The sequence below is a fragment of the Typha angustifolia genome, chromosome 13 (assembly GCF_048772165.1).
Source record: "Typha angustifolia cultivar Huaian chromosome 13, ASM4877216v1, whole genome shotgun sequence".
In the NCBI taxonomy this organism is placed as follows: Eukaryota; Viridiplantae; Streptophyta; class Magnoliopsida; order Poales; family Typhaceae; genus Typha; species Typha angustifolia.
In genome coordinates this window covers 17,988,614-18,012,419 of record NC_133251.1, presented here as the reverse complement: position 1 = coordinate 18,012,419, position 23,806 = coordinate 17,988,614, and the positions used below count along the sequence as shown (strand labels likewise).

General features: G+C 40.7%; 4 protein-coding genes across 4 annotated transcripts; 2 read left to right on the top strand and 2 right to left on the bottom strand.

Annotated features, from left to right (window-relative positions):
- The first annotated feature begins 1,230 nt into the window (after positions 1 to 1,230).
- Positions 1,231 to 3,828, top strand: LOC140774001 (receptor-like protein 44). Its single transcript, XM_073116811.1, has 2 exons — positions 1,231 to 2,719; positions 3,140 to 3,828. Exon 1 carries the CDS (start codon positions 1,370 to 1,372, stop codon positions 2,189 to 2,191), a length of 822 nt encoding a protein of 273 aa, XP_072972912.1. The 5' UTR covers positions 1,231 to 1,369; the 3' UTR covers positions 2,192 to 2,719; positions 3,140 to 3,828.
- Positions 3,829 to 4,051: 223 nt separating this feature from the next.
- On the bottom strand, positions 4,052 to 6,886 carry LOC140774506 (uncharacterized). The gene is made up of 4 exons (XM_073117526.1): positions 6,635 to 6,886; positions 6,364 to 6,559; positions 6,179 to 6,265; positions 4,052 to 4,428 (listed from the first exon to the last, which is right to left on the bottom strand). Exons 1-4 carry the CDS (start codon positions 6,850 to 6,852, stop codon positions 4,276 to 4,278), a joined length of 654 nt encoding a protein of 217 aa, XP_072973627.1. The 5' UTR covers positions 6,853 to 6,886; the 3' UTR covers positions 4,052 to 4,275.
- A 6,433-nt stretch (positions 6,887 to 13,319) lies between these two features.
- Positions 13,320 to 18,061, top strand: LOC140774749 (squalene monooxygenase SE1-like). The gene is made up of 8 exons (XM_073117850.1): positions 13,320 to 13,684; positions 14,339 to 14,450; positions 15,300 to 15,474; positions 16,182 to 16,350; positions 16,458 to 16,676; positions 16,811 to 17,086; positions 17,221 to 17,499; positions 17,781 to 18,061. Exons 1-8 carry the CDS (start codon positions 13,457 to 13,459, stop codon positions 17,883 to 17,885), a joined length of 1,563 nt encoding a protein of 520 aa, XP_072973951.1. The 5' UTR covers positions 13,320 to 13,456; the 3' UTR covers positions 17,886 to 18,061.
- Positions 18,062 to 18,877: 816 nt separating this feature from the next.
- On the bottom strand, positions 18,878 to 23,279 carry LOC140774975 (pentatricopeptide repeat-containing protein At3g49710). The gene has a single exon (XM_073118181.1). It carries the CDS (start codon positions 21,684 to 21,686, stop codon positions 19,527 to 19,529), a length of 2,160 nt encoding a protein of 719 aa, XP_072974282.1. The 5' UTR covers positions 21,687 to 23,279; the 3' UTR covers positions 18,878 to 19,526.
- Positions 23,280 to 23,806: the final 527 nt, after the last annotated feature.

The following is a 23,806-nucleotide window of genomic DNA, read 5'->3' as shown; positions in this document are numbered from 1 at the left end:
AAAAGAAATCCAAACAAATCGACTCCGCCTAATTATTGCAACACATTGAAAGGAGTGGACCACCAAAGCTCGGTGGCCATTCTCCGAAGATCTACTGTGGTGGCTTCTCTCAGACAGCGAGGAGAGAGAGAGGGAGAGTGAGAGGATATTTTGTTTTAGTTTTACTTTAAAAAAAAAAAAAAGTGGGTGCTACTAATAAGTAATAACATTGAACATCATTCCTAGGTATTATAAGCATAGAAGGTCACGCCACTGTCTAATCCAAAGAGAAATCTTTCACATATTCCCAAAGCCCTAGAGATCTACAGCAGCTGAACAGTTGTGCTTACCTCACCCCCAATCACATTCCTTGAGAATGTGATAGATCATAGAGCTTATGTATGTTGATCTCAAAATATTGTTACGTACTATTAAAGTCTGAAGTGCTGCAAGAGCAATAGACGAATCAAAGAGTGACAGAGAGATAAAAGAGAGGAGAAAGACAGAAAGAGAGACAATTGTTGCAGGGATTGAGAGTGACTTAAAGAGGAGGAGGAGGAGGAGACTAGCATTTAGAAAAGCTCGATCAACTTGGTACCTCGTTGGTATTAGTGTGTGGGGGGGGGGGGGGGTTAAGGTCTCTGGATAATGACCCCAGATGAGGAGAAAGTTAGGGCACACCTCCATCAGAATCAGATGACACTGGTCCTCCGGCCCACGACTGTCCGATAGAACGGACGGTGGAGGATCCTTTGAGCTGCTCCTTTCAGACTGCTGCCAATTGTACACTCGCAGACCTTCACATGTATGATACTGACACTGGTGCCATAATTGGTGGCTGGTGCAACCCAACCCCTCATCTTTGCCGCTAGGCTTATTAGCCATTTCGTTATACTTACTCGATAACTACCCAAAGGAGTTACTTCTTCTCTTTTAGTTCACAAGTATCGGATCAAAATGTACCATACTTCATTTTTTGTCACCGAACAACCAACCCAAAGTAACTCATTCTGACTTTTATCAATTAATGGTTGAGGTCCACTAAATGTTGTCTGGTTCCAGTTAGAAGCAAATGAGCATATTGCACTGTTGTTAGCATGAGATTAAGCATCCTGTTTAATTGAGCTAGAGCTAGCTTTTGGGTAGTTATCTCGGTTATTATGACAACGCCTTCTTGTATTTTTTAAGTTGAACTGCATAAATAGTATTAATCCAATCTTGTCCCTCAACATCAATCACCTCCCAAAAATCCACACTTTTCACCCCCTCCTACTACCCCTCTCCAAAGCCAGAAGCCCACCCACCATAGACCATAGAGCCCAACTCCTCCCCCCACCCCCTTTCTTCTCCGAACCCAATTCCAAAGGTCGCTGCTCCTTTACCACCTCTAATGGCGGGGATGGCCTTCCTCCTCTTCCTCCTCCTCCATCTCCGTTCTCCCACGGTGGCCGACCCCGACGACGAGCGTTGCCTCTTCAACCTCCATCAATCCCTCGAAGACCCCAACGGAAGTTTGCGCAACTGGACCAAATCCACCTTCGCCTCTCCTTGCAACGGCTTCACCTCCTACCTCCAAGGTGCCACCTGCAACAATGGCCGCGTCTACAAGCTTTCCCTCCCCAACCTCTCCCTCTCTGGGACCATCTCTCCGTTCCTCTCCAACTGCACCAATCTCCAATCCCTCGACCTCTCCTCCAACTCCATCTCCGGCCCCATCCCCACCTCCCTCTCCTCCCTTCTCAACCTCGCGGTTCTCAATCTCTCGTCCAATCGCCTCTCGGGTCCAATCCCTCCCCAGCTCGCGTTTTGCGCATATCTCAACGTTATCGACCTCCACTCGAATGAATTAATCGGGCCTATTCCGGACCAGATAGGTCTTCTCGTTCGTTTATCGGCTTTTGACGTCTCCTACAACCGTCTCGAAGGACCCATACCTGTTCTTCTCTCGAATCGAACCGGAGTTGGAAGTGGGCTGCCCAGATTCAATGCGAGCTCTTTTGTGGGGAACAAGGATCTTTACGGGTATCCACTTCCGCCCATGAGAGGGAAGGGGCTCTCCGTTCTCGCTATTGTTGGCATTGGGTTGGGGAGTGGGATGTTGAGCTTGGTTCTTAGCTTTACCGCTGTGTGCATTTGGCTGCGGGTTACTGATCAGGGAACGTCGATGCCGGGGGAGGAGGGAAAGATCTCGCATCTCATGCCCGATTACTGATCTCTCCACCTTCTCTGCTTCGTTGCTCGTCGATTGCAATCCAAAAGATCCCATCTTGGAGCTGGGTTTTTCCTCTGCTCGCCTATCTCCGGATCAATTTCTTCCCCTCCCCCCCCCCCCCCTCTCTCTCTCTCTCTCTCTCTCTCTCTCTCTCTCTCTCTCGGTTTAACCAATTTCTGATTTTTTTTTTCCGAGAAAAAGTTAAGCTTTGATAGATTTATATGTTGTATAACACAAATTGAAAGCTAATCAAGTTTGTTACTCTCTGATGTTAATATCTTTTTCTTCCTTTCTGAGTGACTCTTTGGCTTCGAAAACCAAGTTAATTAAAGTACTTGCAAGCAAAGGAAGAGTCTTTAGGCAGTGGAATGATCCATTATTCTCTTTTATTCTTCTGGATATATCTTGTTTAAACCTTGAGGTCTAGCGCAGGACCTCTGCTCTCATCAATGTTCTTGCTTGGGCTTTGGGAAATGGGAAGCTGGATCTGAGCTCGTCTGTGGGCATTCAGATTTCTTTAATACAATGGTAAGCTCTCTATTATTGTTCCTTCTAATCAGCTAATTTACAAAACCATCTTTTTCTGGGGCCTTGGCTTTTACGGATGATTAAGGTTAAGGAACTTGGAGTCCTGTCTACTAGGTGTAACAGGGTGCAGGTTTCTAGATCTAAACACACCAAGTGGCATTAAACTGTCACTAGTAGAGTCTAAGGTTAAGCCCTACAATGGTCAAATTAAAGATTGTCACAGTCTCTAATGCGTTTAGACTTGTAGGATTAGCATAGATTATATAGTGGATTTAAAGTAACATGAGATAAAGAAGCTGAGAGAGATGAGTGAGTTTAATTAAGGTGAACATGTGCAGCCTGGATCGTGACAGGGTTGCAGCATACAAAGACAATTAAAATCTGTGGCAGCTTCTGTCTGAGCCTTTCGTTCTTCTGCAGGAGGATCCTCTTCAATTAAATCTTGCATCCGAGTTCATGATGAATGCTTGGAAAAGGGCAAGGGAGAGAGAAGCTATCATTCTAAGTCCAATCAATTAACATAATTTGACATACAACCAAATAGCGGAATAAGGCATACCCACTGTAGCCCCAGCTCATCTTGTAAGTGTTGGTGGAACCGTGGAAATGAGAGGGAGAGGGGTCTTTTTGGGCCCCACCATTACTTCATGGTCTCCCAACCCCACCAAGATGGTATTCCACCATTAATGCGCATCACAACCTAACAGTGCTTAGCTTTTGGTGTGCTCAACCTCGGCTGCTGATTCGGCTTGGAATAAATGCAAGCACGTCTCTCCTTGGAATAATTTGGGAGGACCGAAGTGTTTTGTTCCAAATTCTAGCCAGTGGATGTGATTAACTATGATGATGATATAGGGGTCAGCACATAGAAGCCAATATCTTAATGCTCTTCATGTCTTTTGGGCCATGACTACTTTTCCATCATGGCTGCATGCCATCTTCCGTTGTGTTCAACGACACATATGATAATATGTGGGCAAAGACAGGCGTGCTTAGGAGAGGGCCCAAAAGCCGAAAGGTAGTGTTGAAATAAAAAGAAGTGACTTGCAAAAGGCATCTTGTAGAGGAGTGACAGGTGGGCTTAAAGGGGGAATAAAAAATTGTTGTATTAGGCTTGCTTTGTAGGTTCTAAAATGCAGTTCTCTTACTTTGTTTGAAATGATAAACATGTTCTTTCTCGTCAAGATGCGTTGTCCTCCTGTTACTTGTGATTTTGGCATCTGAGGATTAGAGATAACGGCCCAATTCTGCATCCCTAAGTGGATGAGTGTGTGTGTGTGTGTATATATATATTGCAACATGCATCGCATCAAAGCAACTGTCGATTCCCAATAGCACACAATCCCTTATGCTACCAACAGCTGTAAGAATTAGGAATTCAAAATAGCCATTATCGTACTCTATCATACGAATATATCGCTCAAGAGTTACATAACAGCATAGATTAAAACCCACTTTCTTACATAGAGTATTCACAAAAGCACAAGAATAAACTACAACATCCTTCAGTGCTGTAATGTACAAAGACGCTGACAAAAAATTGTAGACGCTCCAGCTCAAGGCTTCCATTTTCTTTTGTTATTTTTCCTGGCGTCAGCCTGGAGAGCATCCTTTTTTGGAGAAGAAAGCAACTTAGAACCCACAACAGAGCTCCACAATGCCCTTTCGATGTCCGAGGGGGTGAAAAAATCCCGTTCTGCACTTAATTCCTTCAAAACAACATCAGAGGAGATGGCTTGTTCAGTGATCGTATATCTTTGACTGCTTTCAACTTAAGGGTAAATTATTGAAAACTCAGTTGATGAAATATCTAAAAGCACCTAATCGACTCTTGCATTATTAATCTGTAGCGAGCACCTAATCAAATATACCAGCCAAATCAAACAGAATAAGCAAGTGGGAAACCATACTCGTGTGATGGTTTATTTATGCTCAGGAAGAATTTCTACCTTGCTAGAGATCCACAAGCTAAGCAACCAAAGAGAGGTTATATTATATTTACATAATCTGTTCAAGGTTAAATCGGTAAAGTCATTTAGCAAGAATAGATTTGACGTGGATTTTGATGTCTTGGAAGACACTAGTTTAATAGACATCTTTGCTACAGTGATATGCAAATCATATTTTTCTGGTTGCCACTAGTGGCAAAACGTGTTTTACTGTACAAACCCTCAGGATAGGCCGATCCCGATCTGAATTATCCGAAACAGATCTGCCGTATGACTAATACATATTGTTTTCTTGAGCAGTTGATCACAATCGCAATGAAACTTAAAACCTTAATTATATGCCCTCAAAAGAAAATCGAAGTACAGCCTTCTAAACTTCAGGGCTGTTCTATCTCAGGACCTTACGAGGAACTTTCTGTGACTGAATCTTCTTTGATAAATTGATGATGTTGTACAACTAGAAGAATTTTGGTTCTAGTTTCTGACTAGTCTCTAAAACAAGCACTCAAGCAACAATTCCATCTTTCACCTACTTTCGGTTGACTTTAATATGAAATTGCTCAAAGTTAAGATCTGGAGCAACTGTGGGTTCCAAAATTTTCTATCTACAGTTAGTTTTTCCATTCATGAATCACTCCAATGCTCCAAGCAGTACAAGTGCAATCAGAAGTCCACACAGTCTGGTTCTCCAGTTTATGAGGAAAGCTGTTATTGAATGAAAAGAGAACTGTTTTCTAGCTAGGGAATCAATTCCCTTCCTCACTCTTTCTTTTACATATAGAAATTGTATTAAGAAATTTTATGTTCTCAATATCATTCCAAAGATGGAACTGATGGCAAGCATGTTTTCAAAAGGTGAAAAAAATTAGGCTATAGCTATATTTATTAAGTCAACAAAAATCAATGTCCAGTGAGCCCACAAACTGCCCACATTGATTGGAAGAGGATTGGAAAGTTGCGGCTTACAAATTTGACCACCAGGTTTCTATAGCCTGATAGGATTTTATCAAATTCCCAGTCGATGAATTACATAGATGTTGATGGAGTAATTGCTTATATTTAAACCATAAGCACATAATGCATTTGGACTAAAAAATTCCATAGGTTGTTTAGAGAAGTTCTCTAACTTCGATCAATAATGTTTCACAGTTTGATAATATCAGCTATATCGCATGACGGAAAATTCTAAATTGAATGGTCTTCTTCTTGCTCGAAAGAAAATTGTAGTGACAAAGCTTATTCATTGCCTTAATTTTTGGGTATTTGATGAAAGCGCAGGCACATAATGTATGACAACAGATGAGAACCTAAGATTAGAAATTACAGCGGGCCTATCAGGTTGCATCCATCCATTAATCACTATATACATAAAAATGCGGAAAAAAAAATTGCAAGCATTTTATCAAACAATTGAGCTGCACGAACTTGCCACCAAATAGACAAAGTAGAAACTTTCTTTTGAAGTAAAGATATATAAATTACAATGAAAATTCAATTAAAGAAAGCCAACCTTAGCTTTACTCCGCAGCTTTTCTGCAAATACGAGATATCTCTTTAACGTATATTCCTTGGCATTCCCCATAGCAGAAATCATAGCCTACCAAACACATCAACCAAACCAAATAACAACTATTTTATACCAAAACAAGGATGCGTGAGACAAGAAGAAGTAATTTATCCAATCACTCGTTTCACCTCGTCGGACATGAATGGAGCCACGTCCGGTGCATAGGCGGCCAGAACAGCGGATGCCGTGGCCGGGCCAACCCCCTTCAAGACCGTCAATTCCGAGACTGCTTTGGAGAGGTCGGGGAGCGACGCAAACGCCTTCCTGGAAGCGGACTCCACTTGGGTTTCATCCAAAGCCGACATGAAATCTAAAAGCCGAGGCCTGGAAAACCCAGATACCCACATCGATTACGCAAGGAAAGAGGAAGGAAAGAGGAAGGACTTTTCGGAGTAAGACCTCCATTTTCCGCGAGAAAGCTTCCACTGCATGAGGCGGTGGAGCTCGGGCTTAGAGATGAAGGGATCGGGATCTCGGCGCCGGAGAATGAGGGGAAGCTCACAGCGGTAGAAGGCATCGAGGGGAAGGAGGTCGGGCTTCGCAAGTGATTCGATGCGGGACTCATAGGCCTCGAGTGACTTCTTCCACGCTCCCACCTCGCCGCATCCGAAGTCCATTTGGCGGCGTCTAAACTTTGGATATGTTTGGAAAGTCTCCTCCCCTCCTCTTGTTCCATTACTTCGCGCGCCAAAGACCGCTAGTTTTTGGCGCCAGATTTTGTGGAATGGGTCTGCCTGATTGGTTGCAGGAATTTGCTGCAGTTACCAAATCTAAACTAATATTCTTTTTCTTATTCTTAGAAAAAAAAATATATTATCAATTAACTTCCGAGATTCAAAAAAAATAAAAAATACTCCGGGACGAGAGAGGCTAAAATCTGAAGATTATACAGAAATCTCATATCTACGGTACAACTATAACTTATAATTGTATCATAATTAGCCAACCAGCAGTACGATTAGATATAATTAACTTAATAATTTTACTAATTATAAGTAAAAATTTTAATATCATTAAATATAGCTTAAATAGGCTAAGCGGGCTTAAAAACACACCAAAAAGAAGAGATCCGACTCAATGATGATATTTTAAATTTTATATCTTTGATACACAAGAGTATTTCTTTGACAGAGATGATATTTTAAATTTTATATCTTTGATATTTCTTTGACAGAGATGATATTTTAAATTTTATATCTTTGATAAACAAGAGTTGATATTTTAAATTTTATATCTTTGATAAACAAGAGTATTTCTTTGACAGAGACCGCCTTAACCATCAACACTGGCTTATATCATGTGTATGAGCCCCTATAAAGATGTGAGCATAATTAGATTATTGAACCAAAAAGCTTGCCCCGTTATTTTTTTTTTTTTTTTTTTTTTGCGCTATAAAATGAGCCATCTGTATTGTTTTCCAACAAAATGGAGACGGATAATTCTACCAAAGTAAATTTTATTTATTTTTTAAAATTAAATATATATATATATATATATAAACTTTCTCAAAATAAATATTTTTGCTTTCACTCTCTAGCAACTAAATATTCTTGTAAGTTTATATTTTGTTTACGGATGTTAACTCTATAGGGTTGGTTAAATGTTGCTTTTAGCTGTGATTTTTGAAGAAAAATAACTAAACCAAAACAAGAAATAGGATCCATAGGTTGTATCCATACATATATATTAATGAACATATATTATTATTTAAATAATTAATGTGTAAATAATCTATTTGTACTAACTAAAATAATTACATATATTACAAGAAAATAAATAAAATAAATCTACTGCCACAATACTGGGCTCGGCTCAACACCTTAATACTTTAGCGTGTTGGGCCAAGCCCATCACCAAAGACACTGTGCTGCATGTGTTGGCCTCGGCCTAGCACAAACGCCCTACAGGTGCTGGGTCGAGCTCAGCACCACTATAACCAATAGCTCAGACCGAGGAGCAAAAGAAGAAAATGAGGAAAAGAAGAAGAAGAAAATGAGGAAAAGAAGAAGAAGAAAATGAGGAAAAGAAGAAGAGAAGAAGGAGAAGGGAAAGGAAGGGAGGGGTGTGGATCTAGGTCAGTGGGGAGGGCACCGACCACTGGTGGCCAGCCAATGGCTCGACTCCAGCGAGCCCGAGCCTAAGTGCAAGAAAGAGAGATGGAGAGAGACCAAAAAAAGAAAAGAGAGGGGGAGTGAGAGGTCTCACTCGTGGTGGCAATTCCAGAGGAGATAGCGGCGAGCCAGTGTCGGCAATGAGGAGAGAGAGTGTGTGAAAGAGAGGAGAGTGAGAGGGAGACTGAGAGAGAGACCCAAAAAGGCAATGGGGCGTCGGCTCTACGGCTGCAACGGGCCCACTAAAACAGATGGCCCAGCCCGGTTGGCTGGGCCAGCGGCTAGGAGTGCATGGCACTCCGAGCATGCGCCAACAAAACGTGGTATAAGGTCGGCCACGTCATGCCATATAATTTTTTAAATTTTCTTTTAAAAGATAGGTTGTTACATTTAAACCCTCCCCTCCATGTTTGAATATTCTCATTTACAATTTTATTGTTAGCTAGGGAAATGCTGTGGTCGGAGTTTGGTGGATTTTCGTGGAATTCAGTCGCTCCAAAAAAAGTTATTATTTCAATGAAATAGTAGTGTTTGAGCATTTTGTAAAAAAGAAAATACTCTAGATGGACCAACCAAATTATGATACACGTGCTAAAAATAATATGTTGCGACGACCCCTCTTCCTTAACGATGCTCTTAAGATGAATCCATATACATAAAGGAAGGGTTGTGCTTGATTAAGTTTTGGAAATTGTTAACCGAGTAATCCTAGTTATATATCCGCATTGTATGTTAATGCCATTGCTGCCAGTAGATTTTAATTAAGCTACCTTATTTTGGCGTGCTTATAGTTAGACTACAACTTGGAATATTGAGGATAATTTTGTGGCCCACTTAATCAAAAACATTAGATTAGTTCAAATTAACTGGTTGGGGGCTGCATCTGGGCAGTCTGACCTGCAACTTGCAAGAGCATCGCTATCTCTAAGCGAAGCAATAAAATACCACATCAAATATTAATTAATAGAAAGGGAAAAAAAAATAAGAGTCTACTCACCAAGTACTTGCATTAATATAAATGCCTTTCTGGTGAGTAAAACCCATGTGATTTTGATGTGGCCTATTGGTAAAATTTTTTACACAATAATAAGATAAAACCTTATATTTTTATAAATAATACAACAAAGGAAATCAAATTATACAGGTCATAACAAGTCCCAAAATATAAATTCATACCTTACAACAGAGTAAATGCCCGCGCAGGAGCTACAATCCATTTGACTTATTTACAATAATAAAATAAACGAAAAAGACTATAAACAACTTTTCACCGGTTCTTCCATGAACTCGGCCAAAGGTGGTGAGCACAAAACTCAATAAGTATACACCTCTACAGTCTAAAAGTAGTATAAGAAAAGATGTCATACAATGCACGTATATGTCAATATGATTATAATAGTGTATCCATGCAACGTGTCTATCATGTTAATACCTACAACTCACAAGTAATAAAAGAATACATGATGTGCATTATTTAAACTATCAAATCATTTCTTTCATGCTCCCATAGAATTATAACCATACATTATTATTATATATTCATCGAGTCATCTACCACATCATAAGCACATGCTCATAAGTTATCTCATACATCAAAGGATAGACATCTAGCAATAATATCGTTCGTACATGCTTGGTGACGTTGCACACGACTAGTTTTCTATGGCCAACAGTTTGAGGACCTTAGTCGTAAGCCTATATCTCCCTCTCTATAATCATCACCGTCAACAGCGGGATAGTCAAGAGCCCTTAGCTCATTATGGACGTCATGACTCTACATCATCGAGTATCGTTAGGTCTAAGACTCATACCTCTCAATCATAGTTTTATATCATCAGTGTCTAATCTCAAACAAAACAATGTGATCGCCTAAATGTCACTCAGGCGTAAACTGTTTATTTCATAGGCACCATATAAAGAACTCTATCTTTAACCTCGGATTGAGTTAGTGAAGGGCACTGTCTAGTCAGAACTTAACTATATGGTAATATATGCAAATGGTGCAATGATCAATATCATCAATCATATAACATGCACATTAAAGTTATCATACTCAAATATGCACCAACAATCCATAAATAACGATAAAGCAGTAAAGCAAATATAATTATATTGAATAATAAATAAATATTTGCACATGTTTAATTTGCATGGCATGAATTTATAAAGTCAAACATCACATTAATGTTACACTATTTTTAAACTATGGAGGATTTGCTTGCCTGACATCGCTTCCAAGTAACGAACTCAAACTGTGCCACATGATCATTCTCGCCCGGTATTGAATCTACCTCAATAACGAGAGTAACAACATAAGTACATCTTCCACTAATTAATTAATAATTCTATTGACAATTAATACTTGTATGAGTAGGTCCACTTAGGATTTCCTTACATTTATTGATATGTTAGAGTTAGTATATTAATTAAGATAATTTAACACACTATTAAGGTTCACACCAATGTGATTATCATCGCATTTAATGTTTCACCCATGATTGTCCATTTAATGTAAAAAAGAATAGATAACGTTCAACTAACTGACTTTATTGAATATAAATGTACCTCTAATATAATTACCAAACTTTAATTAGAAATAAATTCTATTAAAAGCAAATTCATATAAATACTCTCGTGTATCACTGCCTCATTTATTAAAATAAATAATTATTATGGCTAACTAGACTACCTTCTAAAGGTGATCAATACTTAAGGATCACTGACAAGAATAATGAATAACATGATCAATATAAATTTAAATAATTAAGGTGTCACTAATCTGCTTGGACCAGCTTAAGGCCAAGCACAAATTGATAAAGAGTGGGCCCGAAGTCCCAATGCAACTAGGCCTAAAAGCCTTTCGGGCTGGGTCATAACCTAACCCACCAAATTGGGTTAGGTTGCAGGGCTGGGTCACACCTAGCTCAACTCGTCTACACTCCCCTCCCTTCCTTCTCCAAGCCAAACCAAACAAGAGAAAGACAACTGAAGGTGAGGAGGGGAACACACTGGGAAAAATGCCAAGGAAACCTAAAGGAAGAATGAGTCCAAAAGAATATGAGGGGTTGACAGTAGCCAATGCTTAGCTGACCAAGGTGGCCGACGGTGAGGGGATGCCTTCTCCATGGCCGACTACCATGGAGGTCATCATCACAGCCTACTGAGCCACAAAAGCCCTATTAGGCAGTTGCTCAAGCTCCCACAGATGAACACGACTAACCCACCGAAAAAGGGACACATCGACCACGGTGACAAAAAAAGCAAGGGGAAACCAACGACGGGAGGCTACAAGGTGTAGCCTTAATCGACGGCCTAGAGTACCCATGAAAGGTACCTAGTGAGGGAAAGCTCCCCGGTTTGTCACAACGTCTACTCGAGGTCATCGACCGGCCTAAAATCAAATTCACAAGCAGAAAGGAGACTTACCGATGAGTCGGTGGTCCATGGGGTCGTTGGGCTTCGATGGGAAGAAGGGGAAGAACGGCGGTTGGGGAGAAGAAAAGAAAAGAAAGACGAAGAAAAAGAAAAAAAAATAGAAGAAGAGGGAGGGAGGGAAAGAAGGGTAGTTAATTTTTTTTTTATTGTTATTGGTTGTTACATAATCAATACAAATTATCATACTATCTAAAAGGATATTATAATTATCATTTATATCCCTTACGTGGTCTTGACCGCGTTCTATAGAATAGCGTTCAATATACTGTAGTAGTCTTAAATATATATATATATATATATATATATATATATATATATACTGTAGTAGTTGGAAAAAGCGCATTTATTGTAGTAACTACCAACCAGTCAGTACGTGGGTTGGATGGATGATTAATAGAAACATAATGTGGCGACTACTGTAGATATTTCCAGATGACTATTGACTAAAACTTCATTATATTTAATTAAACTTATTTAGTACTTATCAAAAGATTTATTTAGCATGTGTGTATAAAGAAAGACACTACTCCTAGAAATTAGTTCTCACTCTAGGGTTAGAATTGTGAAGTTGTAGTTCTTAATTTTGAGCATATTATCTCTTTCCCAAATACATGAAGATTTATATTAATTTTTATCTTTTTAGTGTCTATATATTTATAGTTGAATCAGACTATGTTTCAAACTTAATTCAAACCAAAATCAAGCTAAAATTAGGTTTAAATTATTTCGGACTTAAAATTGAGCTTATAACTATTGGCTTAAAAACTAATTTTCAAGTCAAAGCTTGATACTGGCTATAGGCTCTATGAAGCTCGGATCAATTAAGCCCTTAGTGGCTCACAGCCACCTAAGAACCAAATGCTAGGAAAAGTACAGATATAGTTCTCACTTCGTATGAGTGGCACTCGTTCCAGCCACGTACATGACATTTTAATTGTCGCAATCGTATTTAATTATGAACAGCTTTCACTCTTCGATACGTGTCGACGTATCACACCAGTCGACCTAATATCGAGCTCGTGCTTCTTATAAGACCACAAGGAGGTTCTAAAAAAAAAAATATACTTACAAATATTAAATAAAATATATCATAAGATAATAATATTATTTGATTCATATTAGCTACCCTGTGGCAAATTAGCCAAGATGACGGGGGACCAGAGTCCAAACCTAACCACTTGGTTGAGCAATTAAATGTATTAAGATCTCAAATCTAGGAGCCGTCCCTAGTTTTCTGCAGGTGGCGCAACTTCCAGGTTTCCAGCTCGGCTCGAGACACAAGTATTGCTTTTGGATTCCCGCAGATCCGCATTAACGGGTGTGATCTGTTTGACAGCATGGCCTGACGCCAAATCGTCGCTCACGTGAGTCTCGTTTGTCTCCTATCTCGAAAGTAATAAGCTACTCCTGCGGAGCAGGTTACGCAAGGCTACGCCTCATTCTCTGGTGTCCATTGTGCAGTGAGCGGTATGGACACCATTCCGGTATGGACACCTCTTGTGAGAGTTAACTGACAAATCACTCGCTACTATATACCCCCCCGAGTCGATCAGAAAAGCGCGAACGCAACCGGTGGAGAGCCGTTGAAGGGAAGAACTCGACTCCTCTATAAGGTAGAGCGAACACGAGAAGAATCGAGAGAGAGAGAGAGAGTATCGCGGTTTTGAAGGAGGAGATGGTGGGTGATTATCTCTTTGGGGGGATCGTGGCCTCGATTCTAGGGTTTCTCCTTCTAGTTGGATTGCGAGGGAGGAGGAGGGCGACGGTCGCGGGCGCTGCGGCGGCGGAGGCAGCCGACGGGAAGGAGGAATGTTGCTCTAAGATCGCCACAGATGGAGGCACTGACGTCGTCGTGGTCGGTGCTGGCGTCGCCGGATCCGCCCTCGCCTATATTCTCGGAAAGGTGAGATTCTTTTTATGTTAAATCTTCGTACATTTTGTATTGATTGATCTGGGCTTTCTTAGAGGTCAGCACGACTAATAAAAGTGTTTTATCTGATCCTAATTGGTCGTCTTGAGCGTCTTGAGCGTTTTGATTGGTCCGAACTCCGAAGACCGGAGAAAAAAGGAACGCTAATATATATTTTTGCTAATAGGTTGACTTTTCCTATTGAGTATAGAGATATCTTCTATAGTCGCGATTTATCCATCGGACGACACGCCCTTCTTCCTAGATGCATGTGGGTGTGCATCTAATTTAACACGCCCTTATTAGTTTTTTTTCTCAGGTATCATCCATCATATCTAACTTTCAATTCTTTGGTAAACGCACCAATTTAATTTCTTAAGCTCTATAGATTGGAATTGCAAAGATCTATATATTTTTCCGTACGTTTTTTGATTGTTTTGTTTTTGTAATAGAGGCTTCTTAATTCCTCACATTTTATGTTTATTCTTGTTTTCTGTTACGGGTCTTTAGGGAAAGATCATGCTTGTTGTGTATTCGCTACTAAGAAGATTGTATTGCAGAAAAAAATCTTGAGCTTGTTACTTCTTCTGCTGAGAATGCAATACAGAAGAGGAGAAGCTAAGAACTGATTTTGGATTTTGGTTGTAGGATGGACGTCGAGTTCATATTATTGAGAGAGATTTGACAGAACCCGATAGGATTGTGGGTGAACTTCTACAGCCTGGAGGCTACCTGAAACTGATCGAGTTGGGTCTCGAGGGTAAGCATCACGATCGTCTTCCTTCTATGTCTCTTTGTGCTAGCAAGCATCATGATCATCTTCTTCTATTTCTCTTTGTGCTAGCAATGGGAAAGTGTTGAAAGTTGAAACCCAAAAAAGCTGTCAAACTCAAGATTCTATTAAAAAATTTTGGATGGTTGTCGAAATGGAAAAGTATTCGTAGTCACTTTTGTTGATTTAAGCAAGGTTTGAAAAATCGAGATCGAGATCGTAATAGGTCTTTTGAAAAAATGATACATATCGACCGTATGGATTGCCTGGATCGAATCGGACTTTTTAATTACATAAAATTCTAAATATTAATTAAAAATACAGGAAAACTTCTAAAAATTTAGAAAAAATAAAGAAAGAAAAATTATGATGTAATAAAAATTGAAAAGAAGAAGAGATTAGGAAGAGATTAAGTAAAAGAAAATCAAACAAAAGAAAAAAAAAACCATAATGCAGTGAAGAAGAAGAAGAAGAAAAGAGAAGACAAAAAGAGAGAGTAGAAGAAATAAAAAAACTGAGAAAAGAATAAAGAAATAAATTATAAAATTATATACCGGAGTTTGTTGAAGTTCGCCGGAGTTCATGAGTTCACCAAAACTAGATCTCTCCAATGATTATATGTAAGGAGAGAAAAAAAAAGGTAAGAGAGAGTGAAAAGAGAGAGAGAGAGAGAGTTCGGATCGGTCGATCCGGCGAACCATGGATTTAAGATGAACCTGATTTATTCTCTCGTTATCTATTTCCCCTCAGCACCTTAGCTTCATCATTTAATCTCGATGTTGTTACATAATGCGGCCATATTTTCATATGATGCTCTAATATATCTTTTATCTCCAGATTGTGTGGAAGAAATTGATGCTCAAAAGGTCCTTGGATATGCTCTATTCAAGGATGGAAGAAATACTAAAGTCTCTTACCCCTTGGAAAAGTTCCACTCTGATGTTGCTGGAAGGAGCTTTCATAATGGCCGGTTCATACAGAGGATGCGAGAAAAAGTTGCATCTTTGCCTAAGTAAGCCCTTTTCCTTTTAGATTTTGAAGATTTTATAGTTTGATTTTTTCTAAATAACTATTGATGATTGCTAAACATTGCCCTATGTAATTGTGTCATTTGTCATTTTATCGTCATGCTGTAGAAAGTAAGTATTTCAGTGTTTGTTGGCCATGAATTGCACCATGAGATATTCCGAAAAGCTTGATTAGCAGCCTTTTGTTTTCATTTCTAATGTAGGTTCAAGAAAGTAATTATTCAATGCATGACCGTAAAAGGGGGATATCATTGTAAGAATAGATAAAACACACAACTAGAAAAGCAATTTGATTCAGTATTCAGTATTAGCTGGCCAAGGATCCAGAAAGGAAACATTGGAGCAATTTGATTCAGTATTAAGTCTGCGAATGTATACTGCTCCAATGTTTCCTTTCTGGATCCTTGGCCAGCTAACAAGACGGTCTTTTGATCTTGGATGGACTCATTGTTGCATATTTTTTGCAATCTATTATGTTGTTTATATGAAAGATATGAGAAAAATAAATGTTCATGTTCCATGCTACCACTATGGAATTATTCTTTTACATTTGATTTGAGTGAACCCTACTTATCTTGCTTCTTTTTTTTTTCATTTTAGTTTTTCTTCAACTTTTCTTGGTTGTATACTTTGTAGGAACATTGGATAGGTGCGAAGCTGATGAATGTGTTTTGAATGGTTTTTTTTTCAGTGTCCATTTGGAACAGGGAACTGTGACATCACTGATTGAAGAAAATGGGGCAGTTAAGGGTGTTTTATACAAGACTAAAGCTGGTGAAGAACTAAAAGCTTATGCACCTCTTACAATTGTATGTGATGGTTGCTTTTCAAATTTGAGGCGCTCTCTATGCTCTCCAAAGGTAGAAAGATATAGTTTCTGACTGGCTTGTCAAGCTCCATTTCATTCTATGTCCGTTCTCAAGTTTCATGCATTCAATCCAAGTATATCTTAATTTTCTTTCTTCAGGTTGATGTCCCCTCCTGTTTTGTTGGATTGGTCTTGGAGAATTGTCAACTTCCATATGCAAACCATGGGCATGTTATCTTAGCAGATCCTTCTCCCATTCTGTTCTATCCAATAAGTAGTACTGAGGTTCGTTGTTTGGTTGACGTTCCTGGTCAAAAAGTACCCTCTATAGCTAGTGGGGAAATGACAAATTATCTGAAGACTGTTGTGGCACCTCAGGTATGCTTTAATAAACCATAGGAACTAATTAACTAAAACTATGACTCTGCTGTTCTTATTTTTCCTAGAAGAGTGTGGAAGAGAATGTTCTCCCTATCTGTAATCAGTTAGTTTACCTTGGAAAATAATATCAGGTTCCACCAGAATTGCAAGAATCTTTTATAGCAGCCATTGATAAAGGGAACATAAGAACTATGCCTAATCGGAGCATGCCCGCTGCCCCTCATCCCACTCCTGGAGCTCTCTTAATGGGGGATGCGTTCAACATGCGTCACCCTTTAACAGGTGGAGGAATGACAGTGGCCTTGTCTGATATTGTTGTTTTGCATAATCTTCTCAAGCCTCTTCGTAATTTGCATGATGCATCTGCCTTGTGCAAATACTTGGAATCTTTCTACACCTTACGAAAAGTAAGTATGCTTAATTGATGCTGGCATTGACACAATTTATTTTCATATTTCATTGCATCATCTTTGACATTGGTGATTAAAAATATGATGCATTGGAGAATGAATAACTTCTTGTCTTACTCCATTATTTGCAGCCGGTTGCTTCTACAATAAACACACTGGCAGGAGCTCTCTACAAAGTCTTCTCCGCCTCACCTGATCAAGTTAGGAATGAAATGCGTGAAGCCTGTTTTGACTATCTAAGCCTGGGAGGTGTCTTTTCTAATGGACCTATCTCTTTGCTATCTGGTCTTAATCCTCGTCCTTTGAGCTTGGTTGCACATTTCTTTGCTGTTGCCATTTATGGTGTTGGCCGTCTATTGTTGCCGTTTCCTTCACCCAAGCGACTATGGATTGGAGTTAGATTAATTTCTGTAAGTATTGGCAATGGATTGCTATCATTCTTATTTCTTCTTTTTATTTCTGTAAGTAATATCATTGAATTGTTACATTGTTAGCATCATAATATCTTATATGCACAAATTAACATGTCCTTGTGGTTGTAGATAATGCAGAATGCATTCTGGTTGGAAAAAAAAAAGATCTTTGGCTTTGATACCTAATTTAGAAAAGCTGCATAGCACAGCAGAGAGAAGAATTAGTCTGTTATTCTCATTTCTGTTCATTCATTTTGATGGAAGGTTACTTTTTGCAGGGCGCCTCAGGTATTATTTTCCCTATAATCAAAGCAGAAGGTGTTAGGCAAATGTTCTTCCCTGCCACAGTCCCAGCATATTACAGAGCTCCTCCTGTCAACTGACATGGTGAAGAAATGGAACTACTCGAATCATTGCAGGGCACGTTTCTTTGTTTTCATATGCTCGTCTTGTTAGAATTGTGTCTGTAAAATGAATGGATGAGAACCTGCCAAGAGTACCTCTTGAAATTTTTCTGGATTATTGATCCATTCTTGAACATATAGTTTGCTACGCCATATGTAGAACTGATTTGTTGAGTAATCTTGAACGTTGAAGCGATATATATATATATATATATATATATATATATATATATATATATCTGTTAAATTCCTGCATCAGTATCAAGAAACCAGGCTATCACTTCGTAGTACTTGGAAGCGTTGCGCTTTCTTTTCAAAGCTTTTGCTAGATATCATGACCCGGCGCAAGTGGAAATTCATTGGTCATGACACATCGTATCTCCGTACACTGACCAGATGTTTGTAATTGCCTATGATGTGCCATTAGTTGCTTAGCATCTGCACGAGAAACTTGAATGCTTTTGGTGGTTTCTTCGTGAGTATAGACATCTCCAAAACTGGCATGAAATATTTGCAGTCATGACATGGTTTCTCCCATTCCCTTCGCCCCCACCCAGTCAAGAAAGAGGTGACTAATTTGCTGGAAATGTTTATTTACGATGATTCGAAGTGAGGAAGGAGGGGGATCGATTCAGCCATTAAAAGTGCGCCATGCCTACTAAAATTATCATCAAAATGGTCCTTTTCAGTTTCAATCCGAACTCAATTCCTAGCTTATCCGAGAGCAACTTGATGGCAATAATAATTAAGATAATTACAAACTATAATTTAACACTAAACGTAATAAATTTCGAGCCTAAAAGTACCAATACAGTTCGACCTATTTCAATTCAACCCGAACTTAATTTAAGCCTAAATTGAGCTTGAGCAGCTTGATTATTTTGACAGCCCTAGGTCCAGCTTTTTGCACTTGCACTGAGAAATAGACAACAAATGTTTACGCAGATAAATATAGCCAACACCATTTACTAATCAGTAAATAATTAAATAAATGTTACATTAGAAATAAGAAGATATTAAGGAAAAGACCACCTAAACAACTTATTGATCTATATTTTAAGCCTATTTATGCATCTAATTCTCGTATCCTTATAAAGAAGATACAAAGACGAGAACTCAAGAAAACCGAGAATAATAATGGACGTTTAGATCTTTAACGCAATGGTTCAGTTGTTTTTGTTAGATTGAGACCTACAGCAAGCAATTTAGCAGTTGCAATTTGTATGCACAGTAAGTGTCCCCAAGGAGTAGCTACTGAAGAGTAAACCAACCTGCAAGTTGATGAACACTATATTGTTGTTAGAAGGTCGCTCTATCAGAATCAAGAAATCCAAGGGAATAACAGTACTGCTTCTAGTTATCAAATTAGTCTTCTGTTTTATCCTTTATTGATCCGAGCTGATGATAATTTATGGATTCTGCAGCAGCAATATCTGAACAGGGAGAGTCTTAAAAAAATAGTGATTGGTGTAAAGATTCTGCAGCCACTATGGTTTCATGAGGAACTGCACTACTAAGCCTGTTAAATTACCTCCTCTCTTTAAACCAAGGCCATACTATTACCAGCTAACTCAGTTTTCCTGCCGCAGTTGCATTAAAATCTTTTGTGAGCATATGTTGTCACCAGTAATCTCCACAAGAGCAACTCCCCTCTCTAAAACAATGGAACCTATGCCCATCCCTGATAGTAATCTCTCTCCCAGCTATAGCAGAAATGATCTTAATTGCATTGTGGCAATCCCCACAAATCCTTAGGTTCTTAATCACCAGTATGGGTACTCCCTCTCCGGTGCTGATCAATCCAAAGGCAACAGCGAGCTTCTCACTGTGGTGCCGTAGCCTTTTCTCTCCCTCAATTTCTTGATCCCTTGCTAAAGCCCATCTCACATCTGGTACATAACCTGCCTGCTTCATCTTCCCTGACATTTCCTCCAAGAACTTATAGACGTCTAAAATCCTTGGATGAGAAACATCATCAGCAACAAAGACATGGATTACGTTCCCCAGTTCAATCCAGCTACAGCCAGGTTTCTTCCTCACCCCTCTATCTTTCATCAGCTTTCTGACTGTTGCAACCTCTTCCCATCTCCCAGTGCTGGCATACATGTTAGAGAGCATCACATAAGCTGATGCATTTGAAGGCTCCAGTTGCAGGAGCTTTTTTGCTGCCAATGCCCCAACCTCCATATTCCCATGGGTCCTACAAGCGCCAAGCAATGAGGTCCATCCAATAAAGCCCGGATCGAATGGCATTGTCTTGATCAGCCCCTCAACTTCTTCAAACTGCTTAGCGCGAGCAAGTAGATCGACCATGCATGAGTAATGCTCTTCACAAGGTTCAATACAATACTTATGTTTCATCAAATTGAAATACTCTCTACCCTCCTCAACTCTTCCGGTGTGCGCACACGCAGAGAGTACAGAGATGAAGGTAATGCTTGTGGGCAAGTTGTTAGAATTGAGCATATCTTTGAACAGATCCAATGCCTCAATGGCCTGACCATGATAGGCGAAACCAGCAATCATCGAGTTGTAGGAAACCGTGTTACGTTCCGACATCTTCATGAACAGCCTATTAGCATCCTTCAGGTTCCCACATTTGGAATACATGGTAATCAATGCATTGTTAACCGAGATTTGATTGGTAGGGAACTCCGACTTAAGAGCCAATGCATGCATCTGCTTCCCTTGGGATGGAGATGACAAATTCGAGCAAGCACTGATTGCACAGACAAAGCTGCAATCATCTGGCTGGAAACCATCTCTCTGCATCTCTCTAAAGCATTGGAGCCCCTCCTCAGAGAGCTCATCATTCAACGAGTACCCTGATATAATTGTATTCCATAACACCAAATCTGGCTCATAGACCTCATCAAACACCTTCTTTGCATCATGAATCCTGCCACACTTTGAGTACAGATCGACCAGACCACTACCAACATGAGGATTCTGCTCGAAAGCGCTCTTAATCAACTGGGCATGAAACTGAGCACCCCCAGACAAGTCCTTTACCACCGTGAATGCCGTCAGCACGCTTGCCAGTGTGTACAGGTCGATCTCTAGTTCTCTCCTCATCATCTCCTGGAACAAGCTCAGAGCTTTCGGCCCTTCCCGGTGCTGCCCGTACGCAACGATCATGCAATTCCATGAAACCCCATCTCGCAAACCTGCCATTTCGTAAAATACCCGCTCAGCGTCATCCAAGAAGCCACCTTTACTATAACTACTGATGAGCGCATTCTTAACAGACACATAAGAATCGAGCCCAGCGGAGATAGCCAACGAATGCAACTGATCAACGCCGTCGGTCAGAGAAGAGACGACCGAAGAAAGTGTGAACCCATCCATTTCGGAGCTAAGGTGGCGCATGCGGTTGAAGAGCCGCAGCGCATCACGGGCCAGGCCATCAGCGGCGAAGACTGAGAGGAGGGTGTTGTAGGAGACGAGATCAGGACACGGGATTTGGGAGAAGAGGCGGGAGGCCAGGTGGGGGTGGTGGGAGTAGGCGGCGAGGAGTCCGTTGTAGGAGAAGACGTTTGGGTGTGGGATTTCGTCGAACAGACGGTGGGCGAGGGGGAGGTGACCGCATTTAGAATAGAGGAGGAGGAAGTGATTGGCTAGGTAGGTAGAAGGGGGCACGTAGGACTTGATATAGAGGGCGTGAAGGGCTCGGCCCGAGGCAAGGTTTTTGGTGGCGATGCAGGACTTGAGGAGGTCGCGGAAGCGTACGAAGAAGAGGCGATGGTAATTGGAGTAGTAGTGAGAGGAGAGGTGGTTCATCGAGTGCTTATCAGACAGACTAGGCCCATGGAAGTCAAATAATTTTAAGATTGGGTCTGCTTACTGCTTAGCCAGACAAACGCCCAATAACCAACCCAACAACTTTGGATGTAGGCCTTAGATTATATATATATATATATATTCCTTTATTTAATAATTTCAGATACGCGCCCATTTCGTTTTCTCGGCCCAAGTAGTCGTCTTGGGCCCACTTGTATTAACTGAATCGCCCGCGGCCGCCCCCTCCTCTAATCTCACCGTCGTCGCTATGAAGCGCAAATCGTCGTCCTTCCCCCCCTCCAGATCTCTCCACCAACGTCCTCCTCGAGATCTTCGTCCATCTTACTTCCTTTCACTTCTCGCAGCTTCCTCCGTTTCTCTCCACTTCTCACCCATTTTAAGCATGTCCGAGTTCGTCCCCGCCACTTTTGTCCCTGCTCCACCCTTCTCCTTCATGCTTCCTTTTTCACCATCGTCGGCTGGGTCGCGTTGTCTTCCTTAGTCTCTCCAATATATTTTATCACGTTTCGTCGTCCTTCTGTTCCCGGTGATGTACTCGACGACCTCTGTCGCGCCTCCTTGCTTTCGCTGACCGACGTTCAACGACGACCGCGCACCAGCCGCCATCCTCTGCCTTCAGATTTTTCGTCGTATCCTCCAATTGTGCCAACATCGGTGTTCATACCTTCTTCTCCGGCGCTGAGAGTTGGACCCCGGCGATCTACGTCGGCGTGCGTGACCGGTTCAGGAGATCGGACCTCACGTCGTCAGAGTCGTCTATTGGCTACAAGAGGACGATGCCATCCGCGCGATGCGCGTGGACACGTCGCAGGCTTAAGTGATCGAGCTCTCGAATGGCATCTCCTCTCGTCTCTCTAGGAATATCTTGCTAGCAGCCGCGAGGAGAAGAGGCTCTCGTTCGTTGCCTTGGATGGGTTTTTCCTCTCCATTTGGATCCATCACCGCGACGATGGTGATGGTTGATGATAAGTGGATGCCAGAGGAGGAGATCGACCTGTGGAAGCTGATGCGGGGGAGAGTGATGGAGGCGATCGAGAAGCACCGACCTCGCGTGTGGAATTGGTTACGGTTGAGTAGTTTCGCGGAGAGGAGTGGTGCGGTATTGTTGGAGTCGGGGGCTGTGGTCTTATTCAGTTATTTGTTTCACCTTCGGACTGGGAGACCGGAGAAGCTGGGTCGAAAGAGCGAGGACTGTAAGGGCTGGACGCTAGAACGCGTGGTTGAATGCGAGATGCTTGACGAAATGCTTCTTAGAATATCCATCTTTGATCGAGCCACCACCACATGCAGGTATGTTGCTGTTCCAATATATTGGAGTGATAGCCATATAGCATTGTTTTACACAGATGTCACTGCTGGATAAAATATTCCATTGCCATTTTGTCCATTTCTGCATCAAGTAAAACTGTTAGTTAGCATATCTATTGGACTGGAGTCCTGTCCTCTTCCTTGTATTAAATCTCAAACTGCGTCGGCTCTCATGAGCTCCTAAATATTTACATTGAATCAGTTCAGAGAGGTCTTTCTATAAGTCTGATGCATTCTTTATTCGCAGCTTAATTCCTGTTGTAGGTTTTTTTTTTAATCAGGTGACGTCTGTTTACACTGTGGTTTATGTGATTACTTCAACTTAGCACGTTAAACATGAGTTCCTCCTCTTTTGTAAGTAAATGTTCAATTAGTTGCTATTGGCACCATGACTCTTTCAGAGTCTCACCCAACTAGATTAAGGAAGCATTTTTAACAAGGTTGCTTCCCATAACCAAGGTTGGGATATTGACTGCTTAGTTCGAGTCTCGCCCAACTAGGTTAACAATTTTTAACAAGGTTGTGTCCTATAGCCAAGGTTGAGCTTTTGACTTGTGGGTCAAGAACAATTGACCTCGGAGTTAGGCCTAATCCCCCTGCCCTGACTCAACCCAGTCATGAAATACATTAGTCTCAGGCCAATCTTTAAGTAAATGTTGGTTCTAACATGGCCCAAGCCTTTTCTTGAACTAGGCCCATGTGGCTCCCAACCTAGACAAGAATGCAGTCAAGTCTAATAACGGATCTCCATCTGAACTCACACTTTGAATTGTTTCTGATCAAATTGTCGT